Source organism: Delphinapterus leucas, chromosome 15 (assembly GCF_059928025.1).
Source record: "Delphinapterus leucas isolate spDelLeu-1000000601 "Yukka" chromosome 15, BTC_Dleu_Yukka2, whole genome shotgun sequence".
Taxonomy (NCBI): Eukaryota; Metazoa; Chordata; class Mammalia; order Artiodactyla; family Monodontidae; genus Delphinapterus; species Delphinapterus leucas.
The window spans coordinates 25088581-25108316 of NC_143143.1; the positions used below are offsets into that span (position 1 = coordinate 25088581).

The following is a 19736-nucleotide window of genomic DNA, read 5'->3' on the forward strand; positions in this document are numbered from 1 at the left end:
GCTGAACCCGGTATGCAAAAATCCACTAATGAAACACGTCCAAAGGCTCACCAGCAATCCACGTAACCTGAACTTCCCTTCTTCGTCCGTCACGGTGTCTTCTCCATAAATACTGCAGTCGTTCTGGCCCACTGCTTCCACGGCAACACCCTGTTCTGGTTCTCCGTTTAAGGAAGAAACTGTACCATAGCAACTAGAGGGATGAGAGAAGAAACAGAACATGACATTCTTGGGGTTTTCTGAAGCACACAAAAGATTTCAGGGAAAGTGTCCTGCATTTACTAACAATTTACAGTGCAAAATAGCTCAATGGAGAACTGCCCCAAATGACCCAGACAACTCAGTTCTAGCTGTGTCACTTGCAAATCGAGCCTTCCTGCCGGAGGGCTCAGGCCAGCCAGAAGGCTGTCATCAATTTCTCTTCTTGTACATTCTAAGGGATGCTCCAGAAAATTGTAATTAAAAAAGGCTAAGCTTTATTTTATTCCACTTTATTGTATTTTTTTTGTTAAGCTTTAATTTAAATAATGAAGCATCCAGTAAAATGAAAATAAGTCACTTCCCCTTTCGTTCCATTCTTATATTTGATTGAAAATGGTCCATTTTTCTAAACCCACTCCTTCTGATTAATCGATCTTTGCCTCGAGTGCTTTTGTAAATGTGTATAAATATATTTACTAATATTTGTATAAACCGTCTCTGAAAGTATTCAGAAACACTGGAAAACCTAGGTAGCTTGGAGACCAGGATAGGAGGGAAACTTCACATTGTACAGACTCTTTCCAGCATTTCCAAGTTTCACTCAAGTGAATGCATTTCCTCCTTTTCAAAATGTAACTCAAGTTTCAAACTTCTTAAAAAAATGAAAATTTTTAGGAACTAAATAGGGTCTTTCAGGCCAATTTCAAAATAGGAACTTTGTGACTGAATCATTTGTTTGAAGGGAGTTCCCTGTTGGCCTAGTTGTTAGGATTCAGCACTATCACTGCTGTGGCCCGGGCTCAATCCCTAGTCAGGGAACTGAGATCCTGCAAGCTGCCTGGCATGGCCAAAATTAAAATTAAGAAAAAAAAAAAAGGCGGGGGGGACACTTGTTGGAGATATTAGAAGAAAACGGCAGCAGTCAGGGGCCTGTGGACCTCGTATCTTATGTCCCTTGTCTTCCAAATAAAATCAGTATGAAGACTGGGATGAGTTTCTAGAGAATAGAAGCCTAAGTGTGATCCCACAGCCTGGGCTTGGGAGAGGGGGGTGCAGGTGGGGCTGCCTACCTGTAGGCCGTGCGGTAGCCGGTGATGGTGATCTTCAAGTTCTGCCCCTCCTGCACCTCGATCATCTGCGAGGATGGCTCAAACCGGAATTCTTTCATCATGGGCTTGAAGTAATACTGGCCGGGGCTCTGCCGAGAGACAACCACAAACTGAGCCTCTGCTGCAAATCTAGGTATGGCTTCAAAGGGGGCGGCTGAAGTCATGATGGACCAGAATTAGGCCCAAGAGCTCCATGGCTTCCTAGACACCCAGAAATGGTAACTCTAACTCTACAATAAATCATTACAGTGACAGCAATTACAAGTCTAACAGCAGCTGTCATCATGGTGTGCCTACAAGAACGCTGTGGGGTAGAAATCATATGTGAATTTTATGAAGGAAGCAACTGAGGCTCAGAGAGGTCAAGTAACTTGCCTGAGATGACCCAGCAAGTAAGTAGCAGATGGAAGATTTGAAGCTGGGTGCGCATCACTGCACAGCATGTGATCTTTCGGATACACCTCACTGCCTGTTTGCGACATCCCTGTAACAGTCACTTTATTCCCAGGACTGACAAGATGGCCAACTGACGTGCACTCCTGAGTGCCCACCACTCAGGGCCTCATTCTACATCCCCAGTGAAAAATGGGTGCTATCCTCCCACCATGGGGAGTGTGCTTTGCAGAAGAAACACAAGCTCAACCCCCGAACGAGACTCGGCATTATAAACAGCACGATCCTGTGGTAAAACAAAGGGATGCCTAAGACAGGAGCCGCTGTGGCCGGGGTAATTAATTACACTGTCTCAGTGACACGGGGGTGACCAGAAAACAAGAAGTCTGTGCAGAAGGGAACACGAATCAGCAGCATTAAGTTCTAGTGAGAGCAATCCTCTAATTACGTCTGGTCCCCGAAGAAACGTAAAACACTCCAGGCTGGTTTTCTGTTCTCACGTTGTCAAGCAACACACAAGTCACGGCCGCCGTGTCCCGGCACTCTCACGGCAGGCAGTAAACTACCAGACACCTTACCAGGTTTGAGAAGGTCAGAATGCCGTTGTCCTGAGTCAAGAGGTTGGAACGAAACACACCACCGCTGAGGGATAAGAGGACCCCAGGGAGGGGCTGGTCGTCTTCGGCTTTTATCTGGGGGTGGAAAACGGAACCCCAGAGCAAGGTTAATTCATATTAACCATGAACAAGTCAAGAGGTAATCCTTAATGGGTTGTTTTTCTTTTACCGTTATTCACTGGGGGAGACAAAAGGTCTCCTCTTCATCCCCAGGGTAACCAATGTTAATAGTTTGGTGTGCAGCCTTCCAGAACTCTCTGTGCCCACACAAATCTTATCAGCCTTATGGCTGCTGTTGACGGACTTCATAAGTGATCTGGTGGGGCTGGGGGAGGCCCCCTAAACTGTACGGTTCTGTAACTGCAAGTTGCTTTCTCTGCCCTCAGCCACTTTCCCGGCTGCCCTCATCCACCAGTCCCCACCGATCAGCCTCACTGCTTCGGAACAACTGCATATCGTTCTAAAGCAGAGGTCAGCCAACAATGGCACACAGGCTAGCCACCGAGTTTAGTGATGGAAAAGGAGAGACGATCTGAATGTCCCTGAGTGTGTGTATCTTTGTGCACTTAAGTTTTTCTTTCTCCAAATAGTCAATTCCTAGGAGTAGAATTGTCGGAAGTGTGCACTCGAAATTCAGAAAGAAACCCCCAAACTGCCCTCCATGGTGGCTGTAACCATTTCCAGCTCCAACAAATTACCTATGTGTGGGAAAATGTGTGCTCGCCAAGAAGATGGATATTGTCTTGATTATTGCAAATCTCACCCCAGACCCAGTGTTCCTTTGCATTTCCCCAGTGACTACCGAAGTCGAGTGTTTCCTGTATGTTTATGAGTGACTTGGATGACTTCTGTGAACTGCCTTTCATATCCTTGGTTCATCTTTTCTCTGTTGGGTTGTCTTTTTTTTTTTTAATTAATTAATTTATTTATTTTTGGCTGCACTGGGTCTTTGTTTCTATGCACGGGCTTTCTCTAGTTGCGGCGAGCATGGGCTTTCTCTTGTTGAAGAGCACAGGCTCTAGGCACACAGGGTTCATTACCTGTGGCACACGGGCTCTAGAACGCAGGCTCAGTAGTTGTGGAGCACGGGCTTAGTTGCTCCACAGCGTGTGGGATCTTCCTGGACCAGGGCTCGAACCCGTGTCCCCTGCATTGGCAGGCAGATTCTGAACCCACTGCGCCACCAGGGGAGTCCCATGTTGGGCTGTCTTTTTCTTATAGATTTTAGGATACCCTGGTAAACAGGGAATGTTATTTATGGTACAGATATTTCTTCCCAGTTTGACTATCTTTCAGTTTGGTTTAAAATGCATTCTGCAATATAGAATTTTAATTTATTTGGCCTCTATGTTGAAAATATTCCGCCTCAAGGATCTCCAGACTCACTCTGTCCATTACACAGCATGCTTCTTCCCAAGAAGGACTGAGGCAAGAGAGAAAGACATTCTGCATCCTTCAACAGAGAACAGAGTCAAGGACGAAAGCTTAAAATACTTCCCAAAAGGTATGCACACAAGCCAAAGTCAACAGATCTCCTAAGTACAAGTGAAAGAAGCCAGACCAAAAAAAGAGTACATCCTGAATGATTCCATTTATATAAAACTCTAGGAAATGCGAAATGATCCATAGTGAAAGAAGGCAGATCAGAGCAGTGGGGAGGGGCAGGAGAGACGGGTTGCCAAGGGTATGAGGAAATTTTGGAGGGTGACGGATGTGGCCACCATTTTGACTGTGGTAGTGTTTTCATGGGGGTCATCATATGTCAAAACTGTCAAATTATACACTTTATGTGCAGCTTACTGTACGTCTATTATACCCCATAAAGCTGCTTTTTAAAAGCGCACAGTGTTACCTCAAAGCTCACGCCTGCCAAGGCATAAGCCTTAAAGTCTCCTATGGTTCCTTCCACCGCAGTCAAAACGTAGCCCTCCTTCTGCGAAGACACGGTATACTCCAGGTCACTGTGCAGTGGCCCAACACTGAATAAAAAAGAAACACTGGAGATGGCTTTGCTTCAAATCCTGGAAGAAGCATCACCTGCCCCAAGGAAACCTGGCTCCCCAGTTTCTTTCTAGGCTCCCCGACTGATCCCAAGCAAATGTTTCTTAGTCACGGCCTTACCTATAGGCACCTTTGTCGTCAGTAAAGACTGTGATCAGGGGTGAACTCGCCCCCTTCTCACTGATGACAATCTCCACTCCTTCCAACTCTGGGTGGATCTGGCCTTCCAGAAATAAGCCTGCTTTCCCTTGTATCTCAATCAACTTCCCTGGGCAGCTTTCTAAAAAGGAAAGAGATAAACAGAAGACTAGGTTGGGGCTTCCCATTAAAGAAGGGCCTAAAACGGAGATATTGGAAGCCAGCTCCAATGAGGATGCTGACTGTACCAGAATCCTCAGTGACTGCAAGTGGCCCAAGCCTCTCACCATTGACGAATGGCCTTGTTCAACTGCCAGGAATGTTAGCAGGTACAGCCAACAAAGCTGGCTTTCCGCTGCTCCTCTCCCTTGGCTCTCACAGGCCACAGGTGAGGAGAGAAGCCGTTACTGCAGGTCAGAGCCTGTGCGGCTGGACCTCAGAGGACCGGTATGGAAGGCTGCCCCGGACAGGCTGCCTGCTGGACAGCCACGCCCTTCAATACTCTCCTTCCAAACACAGAAACGTCCAGGGTTTAATGAACCCACGATGCTGGGAAAAGCTATTGGTAGCCTAAATATTCCACCAGCAATCACTTCTGGTTATCCAGTCCCCAAAAGACCCTCCCATAACCCCAACCAAAAAACATAAACATCACAAACAGTTCGGACACACGAAGACATTTCAGACGTTTCAACAACTGATGCTTTTGCTTTTTATCTCCCTTCTGGTGTCAACCTGATAACATCACGGAAAACTGAGTCCTTTTCCAAAAAGATCCCCCAATTCTAATAGTGAAAGTTATGTTTACTGATTTAGACCTTTCGTTCATCCACTCACTCATCAAGTAGTAAGATCTATGTGCCAAAGGGGACTGAAGTGCCTTACAAAGATGGTTTCACTATAACAGTAGCACAGAATAAAATTTTAATTGCAGGGAAAGAAACACTTGCAAAGGTGTGTCATCGGCTTGCTGAGCTGACATTTACCTCCACTGACGGTGGCTTCCATGGAAGGAGGATAAAAGAGCAGCTCTTTAGACGAGGGTGTGACAGTGATTTTCTCTCCAGACCTAAAATAAGTAAGATACTTCAGTATGTCTGGTCTGTCCCCCCATGAGGAAGGACATCAGAACAGACGACCCTGCAGGGAAAGCCGGAGAGCGCTTACCGTGCCCAGTAGGAGAAGTCGTAGGAGAAGGGGCCCTGTAACTCGTCCACCATCTCCTGCACAGGGGGCTTGGTCCTTCCCTCAACCCCCTCCTCTCCACCGGTCTTCTCCCTCTCCTGCCTGCGGCTCTCGATCTCGGCCAGCTGCTGCTCCCTCCGCAGCTCCTGCATGGACCTCAGAGGGCCAAGGACCAGGGCGGGTTCGCTGTCGATGGAAGATCTGGAAGAAAGGAAGGAGCGGTCCAGAAGACGAAGTCACGTATCCCTGTAGTCAGTGGGAATCAGACATTTCTGCAAGCAGAGATCCAGCAGTAAAAAAACCCAAGCACCTCATACAGCCACCAACACACTCTTCTCCTGTTTTGAATAAACTAATAGCTTTTTAAAGACAAAAAACTGAACTTCTTTGCCATGGTGGACGTATCTGATAGATCTGGGCTGGGATGAAATACCACTGACTTTATGACTTGAAGGAAACATCAGATTTCCCGTAGGACATGGAGTCCTTCCCACACCACACCACCATCTTCTGTCTCTCTTTCAACCTTTATTGAGAACATACTCTGCAAGAGAACCAGGCACTGGGGAGACCGTACACAGGACAGACAACATTCCCCAACCTCGTGGAATCCACATTCTAGTGGGAAGAGGCAGACAATCAACAGAAAAACGTTGTCAGGTGATAAGTACAATAAGGAAAAATAAAGCAGCGTGGAAAGATAAAAGAGCTGGTGGGAGGCGAGGGGCGCTACTTTTTATTAGGGGCTGAGCCAAGTCCCTTCTGATAAGGTGACACCACGCCACCTGAAGGAAGGGCGACAGAGAACAAACCACTTAGCTCTGGGTGAGGCCTCAGGCAAGGAGGTGTCGAGTGCAAAGTCTCTCGAAGCCTTGGAGGCAGCTCCCTGCCATGCTCAAGGAACAGCAAGGAGGAGAACAGGGAGGCCTGGGCAGAGGGACCCAGGCAGAGCCAGATCAGGTGTCAGACTAGGGCTTGGAAAACCCTGGTGTGGACCCTGAGGGGATGGAGTTCTAAACAGAGGAATGACAGGGTCTCCACTTTTAAAGATCACTTGGACTTCCCCATGAACAACACACTGTTATAAAGCAACAGCCAAAACTCGGAAGCCAGACAGGAAGCTGCGGCAACAATCCCAGCAAGAGACAAGGGTGGGTGGAACCAAAGTATAGAGGCCAGGTGCTAGGAAAGGACTGGATGACGGATATACAGTTGGCCCTCCATTTCCGCGGGTTCCGCATCCGAGGATTCAACCAACCACAGATGGAAAATATTTGGGGGAAAAGATATTCCAGAAAGTTCCATAAAGTAAACCTTGATTTTGCCACATGCTGGCAACTATTTACATAGCATTTACGTCGCGTTGGATATTATAAGTAATCTAGAGATGACTTAAAGTATATTTAAAGTATACAGGAGAATGTGCATAGATTATATGCAAATACGACTCCATTTTATAAGGGACTTGAGCATCTGTGGATTTTGGTAACCACGGGGGCTCCTGGAACCAAACCCCATGGATACTGAGGATTGTACAGTTGAGGATTTGCAGATGGATCGGTTGGGTATGGGATGCAAGAGAAAGAAGAATCAAGGACCAACGAGAAAGATGGAGCTGCCATTTCTGAAACAGGGAAGGCTACAGAGGAGGTCTGTGGAGGGCGACCACCAGGAATCTGGTTTTGGATCCGGGAAGTACAAGATCCCCATTAGGGACCCCACCCCCGGCCATGTCCAGCTGGAAGATGCATTTCACATAATTTTCAGCAAAACCAAACCAAACAAAAACTCTTCTGAGGTTACAAAAATAAAGTTAATAAAGACTGAAAACAACGTAACACGGAGTCACTACTGGTAAAAATATGACTTTCTAGTCATACCAGTAATTCATACTTTCCAAGCAGGAAAATACTAAAAGACATTGCTCCAGCACCAGGCAAAGTGCCAGGCCCACAAGACAAACGTAGCGAGTCCTTCTCCTAGAAACCGTGTCACCCTGGTGAATAGGTATCCCATCAATTCAGTCAGAGACCACGGGCTGTCCTGACACTCCTCCCTCCCTGACCCCACGTGGTCAGCCTGCTGCCGCGTCCCTTCAACTCAATCTCCCTGATAACTCTCCAACCTGTCCACTTCTCTCCATCCCCACCGCCATCCGCCTGGATGAAGCCCCATCCTCCCTCACCTGGACTCCTACAAGAGCCTCTGCCCCCACCTTGATCGACTTCCACTCTTGCACCTCTTCTATCTGTTCTCCACTCAGCAGCCAGGGGGACCTTCTTGAAACAAAAAGAAAGTGATCCCTCTACTTGAAATATGTCAGAGTGTCCATGGGACACAGCTAAGACCCTTAACGTGGCTGGCCCCCAGAAGCCCACCTCTCCTGCATGGACCTCAACCCCCTGACAAGGTCAAAGTCAAAGCACTTATGACAGCTGTAATTTTACAGTTCTGTATGTGACTCTTGGACTACTGTCCCCTGCCCCCATGAGACTCTAAGTTCCACGAGGGCAGGGGCTATCGCCTACGCCCAGTGCCTAACCACTGAGGATTCTCCATCCATATTTTCTTCACGGACGGACGGGTGTACAGAAGGATGGAGACACTGCTGGAAAGGCAACTTCAAATAAGGTAAGCTGGGAGAAAGTTACTCAGATTTCCATTATATTTGACAAAGATGGTCATATTGTCAAAATTCTTTCCTTTCTTGAGAAAATTAGGGTGTCAGATGCACCCACCACACAGCAAAAATTCCTCTCAAAGGTGACATTCACACAAACCTGACCCTCAGTGAGGGACTGCCTTTCATACACTTTCTCTCATGACCCTTCTCATATAAGGTGTCATGTCTATTTCCCAAGCCTTCAAGAAAGGCTCTAAAGAAAAATAGGCAATTTTTTTTGAATTTGCGAAAACGCTTGAAATACAGTGAACAAACCAGAGATTCTTTTTTTCCTTAGCAAAGACAGGAAGTGTTACGAGTTCAAACAGAAATTTAAGACGCTGAAACGAGCTGTCAGGAGACTCTTCCTCATCCACAGTTAATTCCTGAGTCATAAAAGGAAAGGAACAGGCTGTTGTGAATTTACAGCTATGTCACATAAGTATAAGAGCGAAGACTGTTTGTACTACGCCTAGATATAACAAATCAAGAATAATTTTCAGAGCGTCCATTAGAGAAGGTCTGGTCCACCACCCTCCCGTGCTCAGCCCAGCACGGAACACTAGCCTTACTTGATAGTCACGGTAACATCCATCATTTTGTCAGTGGTGATAGTTCCAAGGACATGGTGGCGAATGGCTGTCAACGTCAAGATACTGGGTGAAGACCTATAAATTAGAGAAGTGGAAAGAAAACACCACATCACCTCATGGTTCTCAAAGGATCACAAACAACATCCTTTATGGGTGACCTTCCTGACCCTGAAATGTACTATGTGACACTGCTCTTAGCGCTTCAGAACTCCTGAAATACATACAAGTGTCTTTAAGAGTAAACTGATTCTCCACACCAAAACTTTACACCTCCAATTCCCTGTGAAACCCACAAGCCTTTGTAAAAATAGAAAAACGGTAGACTTGAGCTTGAGAAATTCTCATCAGTGAGGCTGGAAGATTCAACAAACATTGTATTTAAGCCACTTCCAAACCACAGCCTTCCGTCCTGGGTTTACAGAATTCTTGGGAAAGAGAGCTTTACCTTCATTTCCTCAGTAATTTACCCAACTGTCTTAAAATCCTTGTCTAGAAATTCTTTTCCATGCCTAACCTTACCACTTCCAGAAAAAATACAAAAAACTCCCGTGTTCTCAGCAATGAGTGAAGAAGAGAGTCACGCTCACTCTCCTCCACAGGAGACACACAGACACCCCGGAGCAGTCGGCGCCCGGCTTACGTGTCATAGGTGTAGAACGCTTGCTCGAACCGGTGGCAGGAGCGAGGGGTCACCTTGTACACGCCTGCAGCCAGGAAATCAAAAGTAATTTTCAGAGAAGAGCGTCTATTATGCTGAGCAATTCCAACATCCGAAATCCAAAGGTGGTGCCTCTCACTTACAACCTATCATGGATGTGCAACATGGGATCAGAAATGCCTTTTCCGCTGCCTACGATGGCTTCTTACCAATGACCTGATCCACTTAAAGGCCCACTCACAAAGCAAGGATTTTCATTTTGCATAATTTAACAAGTCACAGCACTTGAGTCTACACAGACCAAGCTAACAGACACGTGCACAAGGAGGAACAGGAAGTACATTTCTACTGCAAATCAGACTGAGAATCTTCTACCTAATTGATTCTGTTAAAGATCCAAAAGACAGCCACAGCCTGGACTCCTTCCTATAAATATTCCTAAGAGGGGGTATGGGGCAGGGGAAGGCCCAGAAAATTATGCAACAACTGCAAAAACACTTTCATGCCATGAGCTCACGTGGGGTACACTCAGATTAGGGGCATATGATGTCATTTGCCAGAAGAATAGTTTCAGGAAGGAGCAAAGTGTAACAATGGATTCTCCCAAATGGTCTTTAACCAACATTTTGGCCATATGACTGACCAAAACATGAAATTAGTTCAAATCACCTCTGCTGTTACTGTCACACTGATCAAGCCTCAATGCAGTTACGAGTAGAAAAAAATTACTAGGTTTCTTCATTCATTTTGTTTGTTCTTTCATTTGACGAACACTAGGGCAACACTCGGGCCGGGTATTGTGTCAGGTGTTGGTACACGGTGGGGACAGATACGGCCCCTGCCTTCGTGGGGCTTGCCATCTACAGAGAGAGCATTCGACAGCCACGTGCACACCAGGTGTGATGGGTATGGGCAGGGGAGGAACTGGGCACTGTGGACACGAGCACAGCAGGGAGCTCTCAACGACACTGTGGGGCCAGTCTCCCTGGGGAGTAACACTGGAACCAAGAAGTGATGGGCAGGCAGGCAGAGCTGGGTGAAGAGGGGGTGGGGCAGGGAAAGCACTGAGGTAGAGCACAGCATCTGAACCACAGGCTTGCTGGCTGTCTCCCTAACAGCTGTCCTTCCTGCTTGCGTTTAGGGTGAAAATGCGCCCAGCCTCAGGCAGCAAATCCAACCTCCCCAGGCTCCCTTTCAGCTAAAAGTGGCCTTGTGACACGGTTCTTGCCGGTAAGACATGAAGTTTCCTGGAGGATGCGGCATGGAAAATGTTTGCCCGCCCCTCTCCTCATCTTCCTGCCTTAAACATAAGTTTTCTGGGGCAACAGTAGGCACCTTGAAAACACAAGGTAAGAAATACCAGGGAAAGAGCTAAAAGAATCACGAAGACACCAACTCTAACATCTACCAGCTGCTGAACCCATGCCTGATGCTGCCAGACTTTGCTACTGAGCCAAATTAACTCCACTTGTTGGGGGCTGTCGTATAGATTTTGTTACCTGCAGCCAACGGCATCCTGATTAAGACACAGGACAGAGTGGCTGGAGCAGAGTGTGACAGGTAGAGCCAGATTATACAGGAGCTCAAGGTCTGATTAAGGGTTTTGTACAAGAGTACCCCCTATCTGTGGGGTATACGTTCTAAGACCCCAGTGGATGCCTGAAACCGCAGATAGTACCAAACCCTGTACATATTATGTTTTCACGTACACTAATAGGTGGGTAACGTATACAGCGTGGACGTGCCAGACAAAGGGACGATTCACATCTCCGGGCTGGACGGGAGGAGGATGGTGAGAGATTTCATCACGCTACTCAGAATGGCATGCAATTTAAAACTTATGAACTGTTTATTTCTGGAATTTCCCATTTAATATTTTTGGACCACAGTTGACCACAGGTACCTGAAACTGTGGAAAGTGAAACCATGGGTGAGTGGGGATTACTGTATCTTATCTTGAGAACCAAGAGAAGTCACTGAATTGTTCATTAGGAAAATGCAAAATAAAACCACAATGAGATACTACTTTACACCCACCAGGATGGCTAAAAATCAAAAAGATAGCAACAAATATTGGTAAAGATGTGGAAAAACATGAACCCTCAGGCATGGCCGGGAGGAATATCAAATGGCAAATACAGCCTTTTCAGAAAACAATTTGGCAGCTTCTTTAAAAATTAAACATAAATTTATTATATGATTCCATTCCCAGGTATCTACCCAACAAATGTCCAAACCAAGACTCGTACACAAATGTTCACAGCAACGTTATTCATAATAGCCCCAAGCTGGAAACAGCTCACATACCCACCGACCAGTGAACGGATACACAGACTGTAATATAGCCATGCAATGGGATACCATTCACCAATAAAAAGGAACCAATTATTAATACCTGCTACAACCTGGGTGAACTTCAAAAACACTACGCTAAGTGAAAGAAGCCTAAAAAATAACAGTATTGTATGATTTCATTATATGAAATGTCCAAAAAAGGCAAATCCATAGAGACAGAAAATAAATTAGTGGCTTCCTAGAGCTGGGAATAGAGATCAAATGTAAACATGCAGGAAGGATATTACTGGGGTGATGCAAATGTTCTGAACTGGATTATAATGATCGTTGTAAAGCTAGGTATAGTTACTCAACATCACTGTACTGAACACATTTTAAGTGGGTGAATTTTATGGTCTGCAAATTGCATCTCAATAGAGTCATTGACAGAGAAGCCACTGAAGGACTTTAAGCAAGGCGGGAGATGATCCAATCTTTATCTTAAAAAGATCACTCATCAGGAGAGGTCATGGGCTGATGGTGCAATCCTTTTAGAAGTGAAAAGGGCCCAGTGGTCTGGCCCCAACTCCAACCCGAGAGCCTGCGAACACATGCCAGCCCCCACCTCTATTTCTTTGGGTAAAAATGCTGCTCCCTCCAGAGGAGCTAACCACGGTCAAAGTTGACAGCTTGATGCAAACTGAACCGAGATAGGGAAAAATGCCTTTAAAACCACCCTCTGGTGCCTTCCCATTTCTCTCACTCGTAGCACATCAATCCTTCCAGACTCACCGGGCTTGGACAGGCAGAATCGGTTGACGCCTTTGGAGAGGTTATAAATCCCCACGTTCTCAGGTCCATTTCCATCCTGATAAAATTCCTAAGGGACCAAAGCCAATACAATGACTTACTAGGGGAGATGGAGACACAGCGATGATTAATAATATTTCTGTTTCTGAACCAGTCATCTGTTTTGCCCATTAATCATGTGAGCAGCTGGGCGCCACAGGAAAATCAAAAAGCTTCCAAAACCAACAAAAACGTGATCTTTTTCATTCAATCAACTAATATTTATTGAGCACCTGCTATGCGGCAGACTCAAGGCTGGGCCTTGGTTGCTGCCGTGGCTCTTGTTTTCAGGGAGGCTTACATTCTGATATAGGAAGAGAGAAAACCCAGGTAGTCAACAAAGAAGTCAGTAGATTTCAGCTAGGAAGTAACAGAGCTTACAGAGAAATAAACAGGGAGCAGGATAGGGAGGGACCACCGCAGAGGCCTGTTCAGCTTGGCCTCAGAACAGACCCCTCCTGAGCAGGTAACATTGGGGCTGCAGCCTGAGTGATGAGAAAAAGCAAATACACTCAACTGTGCAGAAGACACGTCATTCCAGGCAGAGAAGAGTATGTGCAAAGGCCCAGAGAAGGGACCGAGCTTGGTGTGGAACTGGCCGAGGCGGCCAGTATGCCATGGCCCAGTGAGTGAAGGGGAGAGGGGTAAGGGGTAAGGTACAAGTTAACGAAGGGCTGGCCACTGTTAAGGAAGATGGATCTCCGTCTAAGGGAAATGGAAATCCACTGGAGGGTTTAAGGGAAGGGATGGTTTCCTAAATGTCTATTACTTATTCTCAACTGGATATTAATCAACCCATCTCTCATAACAAAACTGTTTGTTGAGCACTTGCAGTTAAGCGGTTAGAGCATTCAACTGGTGTTGGAGACACCAGTCTCACTGCCTCTGGTGTCTAATATAAGTGGCCACTTAATTGCCATTTGCCTCCGTTTCTCCACTGGGACCTTACAGTGACATCTGCCATTGCTGGAAGTCAAAAAATTATATAAAGTTCATGACTGGGTCTACATAGGTGTACACAGGTGCTCCCTTTCCTGAAATCCACTGCGTACACTGCCAATCCAGCTTCAGTGACTACAAGAGAATAACCAACTCTGTCCTCAGCTGCACCTGTTCATAAACAATAGCAGTGTATGGCCAGGAAAACTTCAAATACGTAAGAGGGTTACTTAAACCTTACCATGCCCCTGGGGAGTGAGTATTATGATCTCAATTTTAGAGGAGAAAACTGAGGCTCACAAACACTAAATGAACTTGCCCGATGCTACAGAGCCCACATGCTTTGCACTACGGCAACAGCTTCCCCAAATCACTAGTCAAAGTTAAAATTTAATGTGGAGCCAGGACAAGGAAATCTCCCAAACAAAGGCTTCTTTCCACTAAGGGACTTAAAATGCTTCCTCATGGTGCTTTCCGTAACAGGTGGGTGAGTCGAGGGGCAGAAAAGGGAATCTGCCTTGACTATCTATGCTGATAATACTCTTAGCGTGCTAGTTCTTCTCGCTCTCTAAAAGGCGAGTGTCATTCCACATAAGAGAATCCTCAGAAGCTCCGCTTACCAGAGTGATGGCGTGAGACAGGGAGCATCTCAGCATATAGCCCGTCTGCCTGAACTCAATCGCTGACACATCGTCCTCCAGAACCTCCACCTCTAGACTCTTGTTCTTCCAGCACCAATCTTCATGCAGGATGCTGACTGCAAAGGACACAACACACACCCACGTGGGAACAGAGCACACCGCCTCCCTGAATGCCCCCAGAAAAACAGTGCTAATGAATTCTATGTGTGAGCCTCTATACACATACATACCAACAAATATGTATGTGTGTGTGTGTGTGTCAGTATACACATAGAGCTAATCACACTGGGAATAAGTAACTGCTAAAGAAAAACTGAAACCAATGGCCATTAAAATCACCAAGAAAGAAATTCAACTGGGCCTAAGAGCAGACTACAAGTAAGACATTCAGGGATTGGCAAACTTTTTCTGTAAGGTGTGAAAGAGTAAATATTTTCACCTTTGCGGGCCACATGGTCTCAACTATTCAACTCTGCCTCTGCAGCACACAAGCAGCCACAGACGATAAACAAACAAGTGGGCGTGGCTGTGTTCCAATAAAACTTTATTCATAAGAACAGGCAGTCGCCCTCAGCTCATAGTTTGCCAACACCTGACATAATAGAAAATATAATTCCCCAGAAAAATCAGCCTACTTTATAAGCCATTCACTGCCAGCAGCTCCCAGCTAAACTCTGACAGAGCAAAAATACAAGCAATGGGAGCTTCTCAAGAAAGGCGGAGAAAAGAGAAACAACATTCGCCAGCACCTTCTGCTTCCCAGGCCCTGTGCAAGGGGCTTCACATACTGGATTTCATGAGTCCTACATTCTGCAGAAAGGTTCTATGACTCCTATTTCAGAAGGGGAAACTGAGTCTCAGGGAGATCAAGTAAGCTGCCTCGCTCACACAGCTGCTAAGTGGTAGAACACGTCCGTGTAATTATTTCACACTCTTTTCCGGCATTTAGAAATAAAATGGCATGAGAAGAAGCGTGTGGGTCATCCTGATGAGGCGGCAGTTAGCTCATAAAGCCTCGACTTCTGCATTACTGCCCAAGGCTAAATAATGCACATTCAAGGTCAAGGGGTAAAGAAGAGTTAAACAAGTACAACTGTACAGCTGGGATGCAACTTGAGAGCAGGTTTCTAGAAAGTTTAGAAAGACAGGAAGTGCTGCCTTCGGTTCTTACTTTTGTATTTTCCGGGCAACACGCTGTCAAACGTGAAAGTCATCGAGTTGACCTTGCCGGAGAGCTGGAGGCTTCGCTTCTCGCCCTGGCGGCTCAGGGACTGCAGGGTCACCAGCAGGTCACCGCAGGTGTCTGCAGAGAAAAGATGCGGGGGCCTCACTTGACTGCCTTGTGAACCATAGCACCCGTTCGAACCCTCAATCTCTGTGTGCTGCTTCCCATCCCTCTGCTCCTGAAGGACAGTGCCAGGAGGTTCCTTCAAAGCTAACATGCATCTACTTGATTCTAGGAAGTCTCCCCCTATGCTTGTCATCGGTACCAAACAATGAAGCCACCCAGCAATTATTGCATTAGGGGAAGTAATATCTATGGAGCATCAACAGGAGCAAGAGAAAAATAGACAAAGGTGATGAAACTTTATTGAAAATCCACTTCATACCAGGTATAGAACTGGGCCCTTTATCATCATCATAGTAATATTACTAATAATGGCAAAGATTTATATGGCTCTTGCTGTGTTCCAGGTACTTCCAACGGCTATACATACAGTAACTCATTTGATCCTCACAACTACCCTGTGAGGTAGGTACCATTAACATCTCTACATTACAGATGAGGGACTCAAAGCACAGAGAGGTTAAGTAACTTACCCCAGGTCACACAGCAAAGGTTCAAGCCCATGCGGTCTGGTTCCAGAGTCTAAGATCTTAACCACTGTGCTACACTCCCTCTTGACATGACCGCATTTAAGCCTCATTAAAACCCCGAGAGCAGTAGTATTCCCATTTTACAGAAGAAAAACAGAGGCTGGGCAAGTACATGCTTACAGTCTCACAGTGGTAAGTGACAGAGCTGGGATGGAAACCTGGGCCCAACTACCATCTTCCTTTCAGAGTCAGAGGGCAATAAAAAGAAACCCACATGTTCTTCTGGAAGCCAAGGCAGCATTACTCAAAGAGAAATGATATGGTGTTTGTGGCAATTATTCAGAAAGAACTGCACACGACACAGACTCTCAGACACACACCACTCCCCTGGAGCAGCTTCTGCTTTTACCTTCAATGCCGCCCAGTGAGGAAAAGCTCACCAAAATCCCACCTCTCCCCACTTACTTCTTTGAACCTATCTGTTCTTGCTTTCAATTGACATCTTACCCAAACAAGAGACTTTCCCTGAAACCGATGCCAAAAACTGCACGAAGGCCACGTCCATCACAGGCCTGTCAGTCACAGCCAGAAGCAGCATCTGAGGCTTCAACATCAGCCCCGCTCTGGTCTCCGCCTCAGGAACCATCACCTGTGGGACACACAGAACAAGGTCAGCGGCTGCATCAGGGCCGCTGCTCCCTGGCCGACGTGGCACCAGAACATCCACCTGGGCCCAAGGCTAAACGGATTCTGTAGGACGAAGGATCATTCCTAGGCCTAGTTTTATAATCACAACAAATCTGCATACAGCCGGTGTGAAGAAAACATATTTCTAGGCAGACATAAAGCACTAGCCTTCAGCAGCGCCAGGTGTACACAGAAGCGTATCAGGGCACGCAAAGCGGTCATTGATCATGTGCACCCAGGTGGAAACCATACGAAATCCCAGAACCTGATTCTGGCTTGAGGTCACTCGTGACACAAGCTGTGAACTTGTGGAGGCCACGTGGATGACCAACAGTGGAACTGGGCCATTTCTTCTTCCCTCATTTCTGTGTGCCTTTGTCAAGTTCACAAGAGGGACTGGGAGAGGAGGCGGTGCTCGCCTTCTTCATCCCTGGTAGAGGTCACATTCTGGAATTGCCCTTCCCTGGAAAAGGGCCTGATTATGCCTCTGAAAGGGCCTCTAAAGGCTTGTCCGTGTGGCCAACGTCACAAGACACTGGCTGGCTGGTAAAGGAGCTGCCTACCCACACAGTATGCTGTTCGTGGAAGCAGGGGCAAGGCTGTGCGCCCACCCCATCTCCTTAGCGGCGGGGGGGGGGGGGATCCCACTGGCCCTACAGGGGAGCAAAGTCTTAGAAGGACCCTTCCCAGTCCCCTCCCCTGCTCTTCCCCAGGGAGCAGCTGACTTGACGGGTGAGAGCCTGAGACCCCACGGGGCCGGTGGCCTGACCTCCGCTTCTGTCTCATCTCTTGCCCACTGCCTCCACCAGTGCTCAGGCTTTCACCCTGGCGGTGAGACTACAAGCCAGGGTCTCCCCTGCTTCTCCACCTGCCTGGATGGAGAAATTAGGTGGTGCCTGCCCAGCGTCTTCAATTTACAGCAAGGCAGGAAAAGGGAAGCTCTGTTTGGCCTCAGGGTCCAGAAGCCATGCTCTGTGGATGTTACTGAGCTGCCATGAATAAAGAGTTCACTGCGATCTCCTTTGGGGACCCGTGGATATTCAACAGCAGCCAGAAGCCTGAGAAGGTGGAGGCATGACTGGCAGCCTGATACTAATCCCTAATAAACATCAGGACTGGAAAAGAGAAAGGCCTGTTGCGTCACCTTCGAACCAGCTGCCTGTCTGCTCTACTAACTGTGACATGCAGGAATGTAAAGATTTCAAAATAAGAAGCTGGGAATGGAAATGCTCCTTCTCTAACCCCATTTTAAAATAACCCTTTTTAAATCATTGGTGTTTTTTTCAAATATCTTAAATAGAACAAAACTCGTCATACCTGGACTTTGTAGGTCCCTGGTTTTGCTTTAAAACAGAATGATCCCTGAGCATCCATCTCCACGGTGACCAAAGACTTGTCCTTGTCTTGAGAGGACAGGACAACTTTGTATTTACTCATCTGCTTGATAGTGTCGGGGAAGCGAATGATTGATATCTGGCCACAGACACTGAACCTGCAACAAGGGGACCGTTCATTCCAGCATGAGAACTCAATTATCACAGGAAAGGTGCTTAGCAACCCAAACCATGCATCCCTCTTTCAGCCCTCGTCCCTAAGACTAGTATGATCTTAATGAAGAGACAGGAATGTAGCCAAAATGACTCCAGTTTTAAAAGCAACCTTTAGAAAGAAGATTGGACCTCTTTCTGCATAAGGAAAAGGCAGAGCGAGGGCCCGGGGCAGGGCTGTTTGTATGTTCTGGGTGACATCTGGCCATCTCCCACTGCAGAGGCAATTTTCAAACAATCTGTGGATGATAAAAATGCTTCAGATAATTGGGTCGTGGATGGTGGAGCAGCCTCGAACTGAGAATGTGGACTAGTCCTTAAAAGCAAGAGCTGGGCTTCCCTGGTAGCGCAGTGGTTGAGAGTCCGCCTGCCGATACAGGGGACACGAGTTCGTGCCCCGGTCCGGGAAGATCCCACATGCCGCGGAGCTGCTAGGCCCGTGAGCCTGGCCCCTGAGCCTGTGCGTCTGGAGCCTGTGCTCTGCAATGGGAGAGGCCACAGCAGTGAGAGGCCTGCGTACGGCAAAAAAAAAAAAAAGCAAGAGCTGTAAGCTGCCTATGAAAGTGTGGTATTACCCAGGGGATAAAACAAGGCAGGGTTATCAAAGACGCCTTCCTTGCCTGTGATTATATATAATGCACAGATAAAAGCAATCTGAGAGATCTGAATAGTAAAGGTAATTAAGTTAAACAAAAATGCAGCGCTAAAACTGAACTCTTTAGGAGCTAGGAGCCACAGAAGCAACTTATAAGTGAAAAGCCCTATTAAGGTAATAGCTCAGACTGGAGACTGCAATGAGCAGTGTGTAAAGTGCTACAAGGCACACCTCCAGAAGCACATGAAAGGCACATCTGCTCACTAATAAACACCAACGAAGCCCGGCATCCGTGGAGTGACCGTCTTCATTTTTAGACAGTTGGTGCGTTTAAGTGTAATAATGTCCCACAGCTGGAGGCCACAATCGCTTCTTCAACTGCCTAAAGATAATATTTTCTAATCTTAAAGAGAATCACTTTAGATAAAAAATCAGTTGTGCCTTTTGACAGAAGGAAAATAAAAAATGCCAGATTTAGCGCTGGATAATTATGGGGTGCACTAAATGCTGGCACACCCACTATGCTGCAAAGAACAAACAGCAGAAGGAACAAGAAGGCGGTGGAACGCTGTGTGTGTGAAGTCTGGGAGCGAAGGAGAGCACAGCCATCTCCCTAAAGGGATGTGACCAGCCTGGCCATGGGGGCTCAGGCTGGACAGTGAGGGAGGGGCAAGACGCCACAGCCCACGGGCCAAGTCATAGCAGCCACCTGTTTCGGGAGGGACCGTGAGCGAAGATGGTTTTCACACTTTTAAAGGGGAAAAAAAAAAATCAAAAGATTATTTCATGACATAATAAACAACATGCTACTATGACGTCAGTGTCCACA

General features: G+C 46.8%; 1 protein-coding gene across 3 annotated transcripts in view; it reads right to left on the reverse strand.

Moving 5' to 3' along the window:
• The window catches only part of LOC111163482 (BOS complex subunit NOMO1), a 52515-nt gene that overhangs the window by 12054 nt on the left and 20725 nt on the right, over positions 1-19736 (reverse strand). For all 3 annotated transcript variants that reach the window (XM_022552199.3, XM_089896099.1, XM_089896100.1), the window contains exons 12-25: positions 18083-18257; positions 16586-16727; positions 15432-15563; positions 14240-14376; positions 12624-12711; positions 9540-9603; positions 8879-8974; positions 5627-5845; positions 5446-5528; positions 4442-4601; positions 4173-4299; positions 2282-2395; positions 1272-1399; positions 52-193 (exon numbers count right to left, since the gene is read on the reverse strand). In XM_022552199.3, coding sequence (XP_022407907.1) covers positions 52-193; positions 1272-1399; positions 2282-2395; positions 4173-4299; positions 4442-4601; positions 5446-5528; positions 5627-5845; positions 8879-8974; positions 9540-9603; positions 12624-12711; positions 14240-14376; positions 15432-15563; positions 16586-16727; positions 18083-18257 — 1807 coding nt within the window. The remainder of the gene's footprint in view (positions 1-51; positions 194-1271; positions 1400-2281; positions 2396-4172; positions 4300-4441; positions 4602-5445; positions 5529-5626; positions 5846-8878; positions 8975-9539; positions 9604-12623; positions 12712-14239; positions 14377-15431; positions 15564-16585; positions 16728-18082; positions 18258-19736) is intronic.